General features: G+C 39.9%; 1 protein-coding gene across 5 annotated transcripts in view; it reads left to right on the top strand.

Moving 5' to 3' along the window:
- caska (calcium/calmodulin-dependent serine protein kinase a) overlaps positions 1-15116 on the top strand; it is a 410842-nt gene that overhangs the window by 108923 nt on the left and 286803 nt on the right. For 4 of the 5 annotated variants that reach the window (XM_072260443.1, XM_072260444.1, XM_072260445.1 and 1 more), the window contains exon 5: positions 7685-7757. In XM_072260443.1, the coding sequence (XP_072116544.1) occupies positions 7685-7757 (73 nt within the window). Of the gene's footprint in view, positions 1-7684; positions 7758-15116 lie in introns of those variants that run through there. The other variant, XM_072260448.1, reaches the window with a different exon arrangement.

Here is a 15116-nt window from a genome sequence, read left to right on the forward strand (position 1 = left end):
ACCTCAATTTCTTGTTAAGGGCAGGATCACTTGATTTAAATGCCTAATGTATTCTTTCTTTCTAGTTTGGCAGCCAGATGTCTTGGTACATATTGGTGCAAATGACATAGGAAGGAAAAGCAAAGAGGTCCTGAAAAAAGAATTTGGGGAGCTAGCTAGAATGCTGAAAAACAGGACCTCCCGGATAGTAATTTCTGGATTGCTATCTGTGCCACACGCCAGTGAAGGCAGAAATAGGATTATATGGTAAGTTAATGTGTCGCAGAGGCCAGGGCTCCAGGTTCTTGGATGATTTGGGATCTCTTCTGGGGGAGATTTGACCTGTTCAAAAGTGGCAGGTTGCACTTGAACCCAAGGGGAATCAATATTCTCGCAGGCAGGTTTGTTAGAGCTGTTGGAGAGGGATTAAAGGCAGCGAGTGGGTATAAAAGGATCCTTTTCTGGTTGGTCGCCAGTGACTAGTGGTGTTCCACAGGGGTCGGTGTTGGGGTCATTTCTTTTTATGCTGTATATCAATGATTTAGATGATGGAATAGATGCTTTTGTTGCCAAGTTTGCAGATGATGATATGAAGATTGGTGGAGGGGCGGGTAGTGTTGAGGAAACGGGTAAGCAGCAGGAGGACTTGAACAGATTGGGACACTGGGCAGTAGAGTGAAAAATGAAATACAATGTAGGAAAATGCGTGATCATGCACTTTGGTAGAAGAAATAAATGTACAAGCTATTTTCTAAAAGGGACAAAAATCTGAGATGCAGTGGGACTTGGAAGTCCTTGTGCAGGACACCCTAAAGGTTAACTTGGAGGTTGAGTCGGTGGTGAGGAAGGCAAATAATATTAGCATTCATTTCAAGACGTCTAGAATATAAGAGCAGGGATGTGATGCTAAGGCTTTATAAGGCACTGGTTAGGCCTCGCCTGCAGTATTGTAAACAGTTTTGAGCTCCTCATCTAAGAAAAGATGTGCTGGCATTGGAGAGGGTTCAAAGGAGATTCACAAGGATGAATCCAGGAATTAAAGTGTTGTTATATGAGGAACGTTTGATAGTTCTGAGTCTGTACTCATTGGAATTTAGAAGGATGAGGGGAGGTTTAATTGAAACCTTTCAAATGTTTAGACAGAGTAGATGTGGAAAGGATGTTTCCCATGGTGGGGGGCTCTAGGACAAGAGGGCACAACCTCAAGACAGAAGGGGCGTCCATTTAAAACAGATATGTAGAGAAATTTCTTTATCCAGAGGGTAGTGAATTTGTGGAATTTGTTACCACAGGCAGCTGTGGAGGCCTGGTCATTGGGTGTACTTAAGGCAGAGCTTGAATGTTTCTTGATTGGCATGGCATTGAAGGATATGGGAAGAAGGCTGGGGAGTGGGGCTGAGGAGGGGGAAAAATGATCAGCCATGATTGAATGGCGGAGCAGATTCATGGGCCAAACGTCCTAATTCTACTCCTGCGTCTTATGGTTATGGTCTAGTTTAACTACTTGTTTCTTAAAACGGTCTAAAACTGTACACAGTACTCCAAATATGCCCTCACTAACAACTTGTGTAGCTGCAACATAATGTCCTAACTTCTGTACTCTATACCCTGACTGACTAGCATGCAAAATGTATTTTTCACCACCCAGTCTACCTGTGACATGGCTTTCAATGATGCACTTGTACTCAGTTCCTCTGTTCCATTACACACCCTAGTACTTTACCATTAGTTAATGCTTGTGAAGAGTAGTTGCTTCATACAGGTTTGCACTTCTCATTGACCCAGTGCTGAAAATTTCCAAAATGTAATTAAAGGCCATCTGCTCATATGTTCATTGTAAATCACGATGTTCCAAGTCGACCCCTGACATAAGCAAGCTGCAAATCTTTGATCATTTTCAGTTATATCTACAAAGATTTTATTCCTTGGAGTTCTTCATGCCAGTTTCATTCTGTACTTCAAAACAAAGGAGTAAAGATTTGAAATATTTAATTGCTGGTTAGACATAACATTCTGTATTGCCTAAATTAACAACTAACTCTACACATTTTGATTCTGTGAAAGGGGACAAATAGACCTTGTGAAAATTTTTCAGACAAATCTGTAATATTGCTCCAGTCACAGTTGATTGTATTTATTGGTAAGTATTTTTTTAATTGGCCTTACTGGAGTTTTCATACATCTGTTTGATATCCCGGGGTTTGTTGAAACATATCATTTTAATTGATGGCGTGGAAGGAAGAAAATTAGTGTAGTATTGCGTGAGACTGATTATTATAGCTTGAGAATGAAAATTGTTGGTTTCTGCTGTGATAAATTCCTGGAAAAATAAATCATATTGTGATTGTTGCTTACTTTACTACTTAATAAATTTCACAGTTAAAGCCAGTTGTTATAAGATATCCTGAGTCATGGGAGGAAATCCAAGTTGTAAAGCATAGTTTCCAGGCACACTAGAAAGTGTTGCTATGTGACTGATGCTTCATGGATTTCAATTCAACACTGAATGTCATTGTAATGCGAATGCTAAAATCATCTTAAAAGAAAAAATAGTTGAGAACCTGAAGCTCTCAAAGTACCCAATATTAACTGTTTGTTTAGTAATGGATGATTAAGCTAATATTCATTTCTTAAGTCGGCTTTATCTCCTGTATTGTTGGATTTCTCATCTACTTGGTTTCTTGGAGATATGTGCAGGTATATTTCGTTTGTCTAAGATAAAACAGACTCAAAATTATTGTATAAATGTGTTCATGAATTTAGATCACAGAAATAAAAGTAGTTAGCCACTCAGTTGAGCGGTCTGTATCTAGGACAGTCTGCATATTGATTCCAATCTGGATTCATGCCCTTGTCTGTTTTGTCTCTTCTGTAGATTAGAGAAGAATGGTTGGAAAAAACCTGTTTCCTAGAATTTTGAGACCATGAAAGCTTCAGTCCAGTATTATAACAATTAGTTTTAATAATTTAAATTCCATTGATGAATAAAACAACATGCATTTTTAAAGTATGTCAAAGTAAAGTTTATTATCAGATGTCACCCTGTAGTAGATGTTGTTGCCATCAGAGAAGTGCAAAAATTTTACTAAATTAACTTGTTCTTTGCACTTTGATCAAGCAAGAACACATGGGGAACATGCTGTTCATTCAGTGTTTCAAAGATACTTAACATTTTTTTAGATTGCCCCTCTACAGGTATTTGGTGTGATGCTATTGGATTTGCTAACCACAAAGTTCTAAACTCAAACTAAGAACTTATGCCCTATCTGATATCGATAACTATGGGTACCTTCAGTAAAGGGAGGTTGTGCTGTAACTACCCAACCTTCACAAGCTGGTTCACTTCCTTGTGTATTCTCCATAACAAGTTAAGCTGACAATACCCACAATTTGAGTGGTGGGTCCCTCCTCCTTGCCAAGGAGAAGCTACTTCCAACTAATGAAGTAGTTTAAAACACCATCAAGAGAATATTTGCAGATGCTGAAAATCCAAAGCAATACACACCAAGTGCTGAAGGAGCTCAACAGGCCAGGCAGTATCTATGGAAAGGAGTAAACAGTTGATGTTTTGAGCTAAGACCCTTCATCAGGACGTGGGTAGGATTGTGTTAGAACTGTGTTAGTTTAAAACAGTTCATTTGTTTTCAGTGATACATATTTAAATCCAAACTACATTCTTAAAACACATTTAAAACTCAGGCCTCCTAAATTATAGAAGAATTACAAACTACAGGTTCCATTCCTACAAGCTAAAAAGACATGCTATCAATGCAGATGAACCAGTCGTCCGTTGCAGAAATTGAAGGCAGAGGAATGGACTCCGGATCACCCCGTGTTTCTTTCACGCTTCCTGATGTTCTTTACCATCCCTAATAAGCCTGAACTGAATCTGCATTCAACCCAGATAAGTGTGAGGTGGTTCATTTTGGTAGCACAGATATGATGACAGAATATAGTGTAGCCCCCAATAAGCCTCAGGCTTGCTCAACTCGCTGTCTAGGGAAAGCAGCCCTTGACACCGCCAAACTGGGTAATTAAGTTTGTGTGGATGCTGTGTGATTGTACCCCACCCCACCAAATAACAGACAAAACACCATATACGATTAATTGATTACAGTTTATAGATATTACTGGAACTATATAATTAATAGAGATAAAATATAAAAGGAAAATAAAAGGTGCCAAACTTATCAAAGTTCAATCTCTTCGTGCACAAGCAGTTGGAGCTCTAGTAATGATCCTCTCTCCCCCATTCGATCCCCCCTGACCACCTCGACCTGCCGCCTGGGACCAACCATGGTGGTCGACCAGACGCTCCACACAAGCCTGTCTTCATCTCCTCTCCTCGCCGAAGACCCTGGACCTCGGACTCCAGCTCGGGTCCGCCTCATCGGCCCACTCACAGCATCCCGTCCGCTCTCTCTGTCTCCATCGCGCCTTCTCCCCAAAAACCCATGCATCACAATAGCTTACAGACACACTAGAAAGAATAACATCTATCACAATTGGTTCATTTTCTCTCTTATCAATAATATAATCCAAACAAGCTGCTAGCGAGAAAACTTTCTCAGCAGTTAACATAACAAAGAAGTCATTTTAATTAGCCTACACAATAACGTAAAAGAAGAAACCCCTTGCAATAGTATTAATGGTAAGATTCTTGGCAGTGTGGAGGATCAGAGGGTCTTGGAGTCTGAGTCCATTGGACACTCAAGGCTCCTGTGCAAGTTGACTCTGTGGTTAAGAAAGCATGCAGTGCATTGGCCTTCATCAATCGTGGGATTGAGTTTAGGAGCCAAGAGGTAACGTTGCAGCTATATAGGACCTTGGTCAGACCCCACTTGGAGTACTGTGCTCATTTCTGGTCGCTTCACTATAGGAAGGATGTGGAAACCATAGAAAGGGTGCAGAGGAGATTTACAAAGATGTTGCCTGGATTGGGGAGCATGTCTTATGAGAACAGGTTGAGTGAACTCGGCCTTTTTTCCTTGGAGCGACGGATGAGAGGTGACCTGATTGAGGTGTATAAGATGATGATCATGTGGAGAGTCAGAGGCTTTTTCCCAGGCCTGAAATGGCTAGCACAAGAGGGCACAGTTTTGGAAGCAGGTACAGAGGAGATATCAGGGGTGAGTTTTTTACGCAGAGAGTGGTGAGTGTATGGAATGGGCTGCCAGTGACAGTGGTGGAGGCGGATACGATAGGGTCTTTTAAAAGACTCCTGGACAGGTACATGGAGCTCAGAAAAATAGAGGGCTATGTGTAACCCTAGGTAATTTCTTAGGTAGGACATGTTCGGCACAGCTTTGTGGGCCGAAGGGCCTGTATTGTGCTGTAGGTTTTCTATATTTCTACATTTATACCGTTTCTTTGCCACTTGGGTGACTTCATACATATACGATATTTCCTCAGATATCCTTTTTGCACAAGCACTCTAAAAGCTTCTTCGAGTTGCAGTTCCTAGGTACCCCCCATTGATGCTATTCAGCTGAATTCCCTTAGTACATACACCTTCCAATTTTATTAATCGATCAGTTATTGATGTGGCTAGTGATTGTCTCTATCTGGTCTGCAAGCTTCCCTGAATAAGTACTTTAACTTGTATTGTCTGTTTCGAAACAACATAAATTAAATGACCCATTGTCTTATACTGCACCTCTTCAGCAATAAGACTTCGTGCTTAAAATATAAGACGGGTGCTATGCCAGCAAGTCTGCTATTGACAGAGCTTGTTTGCAAAGCAGCATTTTTAACTTCAGACTGCTTGCCATTTATATTATAACAACTGAAGATTGACTCCCATTTACGACCAGAAGCTAAACAAAGGATATAGTTTGAAGTTTAACTTGCATCTGTATAACCTGACAGCTGCCTTGTTCAGAAAGTTGAGTTTTGCAAAAAAAAATGAAATGGCCTCCTGGCCCAGGACACGAATATCCATCACATTGGAACAGAGGACATTACAGCACAGGAACAGGTCCTTTAGCCCAGGATGTGTTGAACTAATTATATAGTAATTAAATGCCTACCCAGACTAATCCCTTTTGACTACACAATGCCAATATCCCTGTATTTTTTGGGTATTCATGTGCCAATCAAAGCCTTGAGAAAATCTATTGAATTTGCCTCTAATATCACCCCCTGGCAGTACATTCCAGGCACCCACCACTTTGTTTTTAAAAACAATGCTGTGCTCGCCTCCTTTGCACTTGCTCCCTCTCATCTTAAGTACACGGTTATTTCTACCATGTTGTAGAAAAAAATCTTTATCTACTCTGCTTCCCATAATTTTGTGAACTTCTATCAGGTCTCCTCTCAGCCTTCACCACTCCAGAGAATCAGTCCAGGTTTGCTCAACATCTCCTTTTAGCACATCATCCAATTCAGGCAGCATCCTGGTAAAGCTCTTTTGCAACCTTTCCAAAACCTTCACATCCTTTTAATAAAGGGATATCAAAAATTAAATGCAATACTCAAATGTGGCCTAACCAGAGTTTTATAATCATGGACAAAATTCTTATGGGGTTAGCAGAATAAAATTAACTCATTTATTTGACTTTAAGATATTTAATGTTTTGAGCCGTGTGTATTTGGTCTGCCAAAATGTTTTGCATTCAGAGTTTACTTGCTCTTGTCTTGATGTGTGGAATATTTTTAAACTGTTTGAATTGAAGTAAGATTTACTTACTTTTGGAGAGATGCATTTTACAAGATACGTTTTGCAAAAGGCGAAGTGTTAATTCTGGGGTTCAAGATAACAGTGCTCAAGTATTTTCAGTTTAAAAACCTAGAACAGGGTTCCCAACATTTTTTTATGCCATGGACCAATACCATTAAATGAGTCTGTGGACTCCAGATTGGGAACCCTTGATCTAGAAGAAAATCTTACCTATTCGTGTAAGACTATGGCACTACATAGAGTAAGAGATATTCATCTACATAACTGACCTTGGTAAGAATTAAGATCAATTTATTAGTGAAAGTTTTAGGTAAGTTGTTAGTAAATGGCATAGTCGATTGCTCCCTGGGAAAAGTAGACCGCAGAATTCTGTCTGGGTTTAACATAGGAAATTACTCTTGGTGTACGTAATTTTTCATGGGGTAGGGTTGTTAGCATTTTCTTCGGCACAAGATATTGAGATCATTGTATGGTAATCTTAATGTTTGTCATATTTAATGACGTAATTACTGTTGCTAGTATAAATGAAACATACCGCAAATCTTGTAATAGTTGGCATTTAACAAATTACTGCAATAAGCTTTACTGCACTTGTTTTGTCTCTAGATTTATACTTAAAACACAATATCGATTTGCGCATACATTCATTTAAGTTTTTCATTGCGGTGTATCCTCGTGGTTATTGTGTTTGGGCATGGTACGCTAAATTGGAGTAATCACACTTATGACACAGAATAACAAAAACTCGGGATATAATTTTCTCTGCATGGAGACCAGATGTTTACCATAGTGATAGAAAAATTCTGGCACTGTCACTAACCATACATTAGATGCACAGACCCATGAGTAGAGGAATAACATTGAAATGTGTTTCCTGTCAATCTTCCCTCAGGATACTGGTATGTATAATTTTGCAGATATATTCAAGTAAGCTTTCATAATTGTGAAATTTGTTTTAAAGTCACAGCTTGTTTTGAATTCACAGCTTAACTAAAGTATTATTCTAATCTATTTTTGTATTTGTAGTCACTACATGCGACAGATACTAGAAGCACTACGCTATTGTCATGACAATAATATCATTCATCGAGACGTGAAGGTAAGTTGATTGCCTTTGTGATGTTGTTCTGGTTGTGTTTTAAAAACAAACACTGAGTTGAGCCATAAAGAAGAAACTGAGTAAGTTTTCTCAAAAGCAACACTATTTCTCAAAAAGACTTGTAATTCTTGTATATAAGATATCTATACTGTATTACAAAAGCCAACATATGAGTGGAAAAATGGTTTGGTATGATTTCAAGCCAGGGTCAATTTCTCCCTTGTTGCAAGCTTTGTATATGAGTGTAAATATGTGTGGAGCTTGTGTTGTAGAAACTCTGCTGATTTTGATTGCAGCTTGATATAGTTGTAAGTTATTTGTTGTGGATTCTCAATAGCTTTGGCCTGACTTAAGCTAGTGTTTGCTATCTCACAGTGCAAATTATGAAGCTGAGGAAGTAAAGCATAAAATTTTGATTTGTTGCATGTAGTAATGTGAATTGCTATTTGGCTGAAATTACCAGTGATGGCTACTTTTCCCTAAAGGTTGTTTGAAGGAATTTAGAGCCCGGGTCATAGAGAAGTACAGCACAGAAACAGGGCCTTTGGCCCATCTAGTCCATGCAGCAACCATTTAGACTGCATGTTCCCATCGACCTGCACCAAGGCCATAGCCCTCCATATCTCTACTTCCATGTGCCTATCTGAATTCTGCTCACATGCAGCACTTGTGCTGGCAGCTCATTCCACATTCTCAACTCTCTGAATGAGGAAGTCTCCCCTCGTATTTCCCTTAAACTTCTCACCTTTCACCCTTAACCAGTGACCTCGGGTAGTAGTAGTCCCACCCAACCTCAGTGAAAAAAGCCTGCTTGCATTAACCCTGTCTATGCCCCTCATAATTTTGTATACCTCTATCAAATCTCCTGTCAATCTTCTACATTCTAAGGGATACAGTCCTAACCTATTCAATCTTTCCTTATGACTTGCATCCTCCAGACCCAGTAGCATCCTTGTAAATTTTCTCTGTACCCTTTCAACCTGTTTGCATCTTTCTTGTAGGGAGATGACCAGAACTACACACAATACCCCAAATTAGGCATCAGCGTCTTATGCAACTTCAACATAACATCCCATCTCCTTTACTCAATACGTTGATTTATGAAGGCCAATGTGCCAAAAGCTTTCTTTACGACCCTATTTACCTGTGATGCCCTTTTCAACGAATTAATACCTTTATTCCCAGATCCCTTTGTTCTACCACACTCCTCAGTGCCCTACCATTCACTGTGTAAGACCTCCCCTAGTTGGTCCTACAGAAGTGCAAAACCTCGCACTTGTGTGCATTAAATTCCATTTGCCATTTTCAGCCCATTTTTCCAGCTGGTGCAGATCCCTCTGCAACCCATGATAGTATTTCTCACTGTGCACGACAACCCCAATCTTGGTGTCATCTGCAAATTTACTGAAATAGTTGACCACATTATCATCCAGTTCATCGATTATAGATTACAAGCAACAAAGGGCCCTGCACCGATCACTGTTGCACAACACTAGTCACATGCCTCCAGTCAGAGAGGCAATCATCTACTACCACTCTCTAGCTTATCCCACAAAGCCAATGTCTAGTCCAATTTACTAACTCATCTTGAATGCTGAGCAACTAAACCTTGACCAACCTCCTATGTGGGACCTTGTCAAATGCCTTGCTAAAGTCCATGTGGATAACATCCACTTCATTGCCTTCATCCACTTTCCTGATAACTTCCTCAAAACTGTATAAGATTGATTAGACTTTATCTACCACACACAAAGCTTTGCTGACTATTCTTAATCATTCCATGTCTATCCAAATTTTATATATCCAGTCCCTGGGAATACCTTCCAATAACTTCCCTACAACTGATGTCAGGCTCACTGGCCCAACATTTCCTGGTTTATGTTTAAAACTTTTCTTATACAGCAGAATAATATTGGCTATCCTTCAACTCTCTGGTACCTCCACTGTTGCTAAGGATGAATTAAATATCTGTGCTAGGGCCCTAGCAATTTCTGCACTTGGGTCTGAGGAAACACATTGTCAGGCCCTGGGGATTTATCCACCCTCATTTGCCTCAGGACAGCAAACACCACCTCCTCTATAATCTGTGTAGGGTCCATGAAGTTGATACCACTTTGCTGCACTTCTATAGACTAGCGTCTGTCTCCTGAGTAAATACAGATGCAAAAAAGGTTATTTCAGATCTCCCCCATCTCTTTTGGCTCCACACGTGGATTACCATTTTGATCTTCCAGGGGACCAGTTTTGTCTCTTTGCAATCCTTTTGTTCCTAATGTACCTATAGAATCCTTGGGATTCTCCTTCACCTTGTCTGCTGGGACAGCTTTGTGCCTCATTTTAGTCCTCCTAATTTCTTTAAGTGATCTCTTGCATTTCTTATACTCATTTACTCCTACCTGCCTCAGGGCCTCAATATCTCTGGAAAACTAAGGTTCCTTATATTTGTTATCTTTGCCCTGTATTCTGACTGGCACATACAAGCTTTGTACCCTCAAATTTTCACTTTTGATGGCCTCCCTCTTACCAAGTACACCTTTGTCAGAAAACAGCCTGTCCCAATCCACATTTGTCAGGTCATTTCTGATCCCATCAACGTTGGCCTTTCTCCAATATAGAATTTCAACCTATGTTTTTCCATATTTACTTTGAAGCTAATGGCTTTGTGATCACTAGCTACAAAATGTTCCCCTACATAAACTTCTGTCATTTTTTGTGTCTCATTCCCAAATAGCAGATCAAGTATCACACACTCACTGGTTGAGACTTCTATAGACTGATTAAGGAAACTTTTCTGAATACGTTTGACAAGCTCTATCCCATGTAGTCCTATTACAGTATGGGAGTCTGAGTCAATATGTTGGAAGTTATAATCACCTACTATAACACCTCTGACTGTTGGGTGGTCTGTAATATAGCCCAGTTAACATGGTCATACCTTTCTTATTTCTCATTTCTTCCCATAATGCCTCACTAGATGAGTTCTCTAGTCTGTCCTGACTGAGCACTGCTGTAACATTTACCCTGACTAGTAAAACCTTTAATCCCTCCTGTCCTGTCACATCTAAAACAATGGAACCCCAGAATATTGAGCTTCCAGTCCTGCCGCTCCTGCATACATTGCTTTGCATACACAAGACAGTTCAACAATGCAGAAAACTGTCAAAATTGTAGGGCTGTAGTTAAAGTAAAGGAGAAAAGAAGTTTGCATGCAAAAATGTTGGCAGACAAAAGCAAGGAAATTCTTAACATGTTACAAGAGCAGATAAAAGGAAAGTAAATGAGAAGAGTAGCAATTGTTTTTTTAGAGACCAAAAGCAAACAAGCCTTTGGCAGTTTTATGGGTTGAATGAATACTTTGTATTCCTCTTCATGAAAGAGAGTGATGACATAGATCTGTAATGATTGGCCTTTTGAGAGGTCAACCTTTAGAACTATATAAATGACCAAACTCAGATTAAAGTATTTTAAACTCAAAACCCTGGGCAAAATTGGCAGATGTTCTGATAATATTTCAGTACTCCCTGCTGCAGCAGTGGAACTTTTGGACTGATGTGGCACTATTCAGAAAGTGATTATGGTGGAACCTCGCATATTATTGGCTAAGTAACAGCAAGATCACTGTATACCATCCTGGTCACCACATGGCCTCTTAGAAGAATGATGTGAAAGCACTAGGATGTAGAGCGTGTAACAGTTCAGCACAGGAGCAAGTCTTTTGGCCCATCATCTCTGACCCACTGGCTGCTGGAAGGATGTCAGGTAACCCTATCAGAATAATGGCATCTTATTCCTGAATTCTAAGCAATAGCCTTGCTGGGTGAGCTCTCCAAAATGTCTTCTGTGCAGCTATGTCATTCTCCCTAAACTGTAGTCAACTCCCCCACCTCTTTTACATTCCTTTCAGTCATGCATGAAACACCTATACCCTGAATATTGAGATGTTTGTTCTGTCTTGTCAATCAAGTTTATAGGCTACAACTTTGTAATTCCATATACTAACCTTGGTTCTATGCTTATCTTCCTTACCTGTTATACTTCAATACTTCAGACCATCATTCCTGCTGTGTTATCTTAACCCTGCCTGCTTTTACTTGACCCAACTTCTACCTTCTCAATTACTCTGTGGTGACCACCTGCTCTAGTTCCACAGCTTAAACCACCCCCCCCCCCAAGTAACAAACTTCCCAGCAAGGATATCGGTGCCCTTCTGTTTAGGTACAACTCGCCCTCCTTCTGTAGGACCAACCTGTCCTGGATCAAATTCAGGTTTCTGAAAGCCTCCCTCCTACTCCAGTTCTTTACATACGCATTCAACTCCACTGTTTTCTTATTTCTATCTTCACTAACATGTGTACACGGAGTAATCCCCAGATTATAACTCCCAGTGGTCCTTACTAAATTTCTACCTAATGCACACAGTTATATATGTAGGACCCATTCTCTCTTCCTTTCTCCCTATGTTATTAGTACCAGTATGGACCTAAAACATCTGGCTGCTCACATTCTCCTTTATCCACTCACACACATTTGACCCTGACACCAGCGAAACAACACATCATTCCAGAGTCTTGCTCAGGGCGACCAAAATGTTTCTTTCACTACCATTTGCCTAGACTTTCCCCTGGTATCTGATGCCATTGATCTAGCTATTGCTGTGCTCTGCTGCAGCAGAGGCTCCAGATACGATTGGTGATGCAAGGTTGAGAAGAATCTGTCTAGCCTTAAGTTGTTTATTTTAGAACAAAGTAGATTAAAGGAAGATTGATTTTTTTTTATATTCAAAGGCCCAGATGGAATCCACAGGGCTTATTTCCTCATTAGAGAAGGCAGTAATTATTAAATTAATAAGTAGGATAATTTGAGGGAATTTGTGATTTTTTTTTAAAGTTGGTGAATGGTTAAGTTTGGAACTTGCTCACTGAAGGAGTAGTGAAAGTAGAAACTCTCATAGCATTGAAAAAGAACCTGAATGAGAAATTGAAGAATCAAAACGTGGGACTATGAGTATGGAAAGTGGGATGAAATTAAATCCATTTTTGGTCAATATGGATATGATAGCCTTAAAAGCTATCTCCTGCACCATACCTTTGTGTTTTCAAAATCAGCTACTGGTACTTTTTTTTATTATTGGTTTATTGAATAATTCTTCCCTAATTATTAATTTGAACATTATCCTTTGTACCATAAGAATTAAGTTTGAATGGAGTAGAATGAAATTGATACATGAACTGCTCAGTATCAACACCTGGTGACCAGATCTCCAATTACACGCAGAAAGACACAAGGAATTCTGCAGATACTGGAAATCTGGAGCAAGACGCTGAAAATGCTGGAGGAACTCAGCAGGTCAGGCAGCATCTATGGAGGTGTTAATCAATGTTTCAAGTCCTATCGAAGGGTCTAGGCCTGAAACAACACTGACTATTTATTTCTCTCTGTAGATGCTTCCTTCAGCTTTTGGACTGTTTGGTTTTCCTCGCTGCTGTGGTGTGTCTGTCCTCCCTCTCCCCCCCCCCCCCCACCACCACCCAAAGGCAAAGGTTGTGTATGTATTCATCTATTTTCCCCAAGCCCAGCACTTTAGACCTGGTTAGATGTTGAGTCATTAAAATTTTCAGGTTTCTTGAAGTCATGGAAACAATTCCAAATAACTCATTTAGTTTTTCTGTATGTTTCATGTTGATTAACCAGGTCAAACTGTGGCAAAATCCTTGAATCCATGGTTTGAATTGCTCTGTCTGCCACTGAGTTGGTTCTCGCTCATTCATAGCATATTATTGTGAAAGTAGGCATTTATTGCCTAGTCCTGATGGCCTTTGAACTGATAATATACAAGGTTTTTTGGGAGCCAAGCACATATCTGTAGGTCAGATAGTGTTAAGCTGATATGCATGTTTCTAAAACACCTTAATAAAATGAATGGATATTTATAATAGTTTCATGATCACATTTGAATTTGCTTCTCATGATGAGCTGAGATCTTTGAAGTGCTTGAAATATGACCCCCATACTATGGTTTCTATATTGTAATTTACCCTTGGTGAGCACATTTCCAAAGAGAAATTTATGAAGATGGGTGGAGGAACAGGTATTGTTGAAGAAGCAGGGTGTCTGCAGAAGGACTTGGATTGAGAGAATGGGCAAAGGAGCTGCAGATGGATTATTCTGTAGGGAGGTATATGGTCATACTCATTGTTAAAAGGAGAAAAGGTGTAGACTGTTTTCTAAACGGAGAAAATTCAGAAATCAAAGGAGCATAGGGACTTCAGAGTCCTTGTGCAGAATTCCCTAAAGTTACCTTACAAGTTGAGTTGATGGTAAAGAAGGCAAATACAGTGTTAGCATTCATTTCAAGAGGATTAGTATATAAAAGCAAGAATATAATACTGAGGCTTTGAGGTATTAGTCAGCCCACACTTGGAGTATTATGAGCAGTTTAGGCCCCTTACCTAAGAAACGATGTGTTGACATTGGTGAGAGTCCAGAGGGGGTTCATGATTCTGGGAATGAAAGTTGACATATGAGAAGCATTTGATGGCTCTAGGCAGGTTCGCTGGAGTTTAGAAGATCTCATTGAAACCTTTCGACTGTTGAAAGGCCTGGTTAGAGAGGATGTTTTCTGTAGCGGATGAGTCTAGGACTGGAGGGCTGAGCCTCGGAATAGAGAGACGTTCATTTAGAACAGGGATGAGGAGGAATTATTTTGGTCAGTGGATAGTGAATCTGGAATTCATTGCCACAGACAGCTGGGGAAGCTAGATCATTATATTTAGAGCAGAGGTTGATAGGTTCTGAATTAGTAACGGCATCAAAGGTCGCAGGGAGAATGCAGCAGAATGGAGTTGAGAGGGATATTGAATCAGCCATGATGGAATGGTGGAGCAGACTCGATGAGCTGAATGACCTAATTCTTTTCCTTTGTCTTATGGTCTTATTACCTTGGAGAAAAGTCAGCTGTAACTATAGACACTCTGTGTGTGCTTTTTTTAAAAATTTGCTGAACAGTAGGCATATGGAAGCATGGCTAGGTTTCTGATGCTTCCTTTGTTGCTGGGCCTGTAATGTCTTCAGATGTAAATTGCAACTGCTAATTTGTGACTTTTTGACTTTCAGGATATAAATTAAGATTCCACAATATTTTAATGATGATTATCTGGTCACAATAGTCCTTTTCCCATCTCCCTATTGCAACCTTGTTTGTTATAAGGAAGATAGTTTATAAGACCATAAGAGGACTATAGGATATGTGACAAGTCTGTTTCAGCTAGCCTCTGCTCTGTGTAGACAGCAGCCACGATGACCTCAGATGACTGAAATATCAAGTGAAGTATTATATATCATATTGTAGTGTGTTTATGT

Source organism: Mobula birostris, chromosome 6 (genome assembly GCF_030028105.1).
Source record: "Mobula birostris isolate sMobBir1 chromosome 6, sMobBir1.hap1, whole genome shotgun sequence".
In the NCBI taxonomy this organism is placed as follows: Eukaryota; Metazoa; Chordata; class Chondrichthyes; order Myliobatiformes; family Myliobatidae; genus Mobula; species Mobula birostris.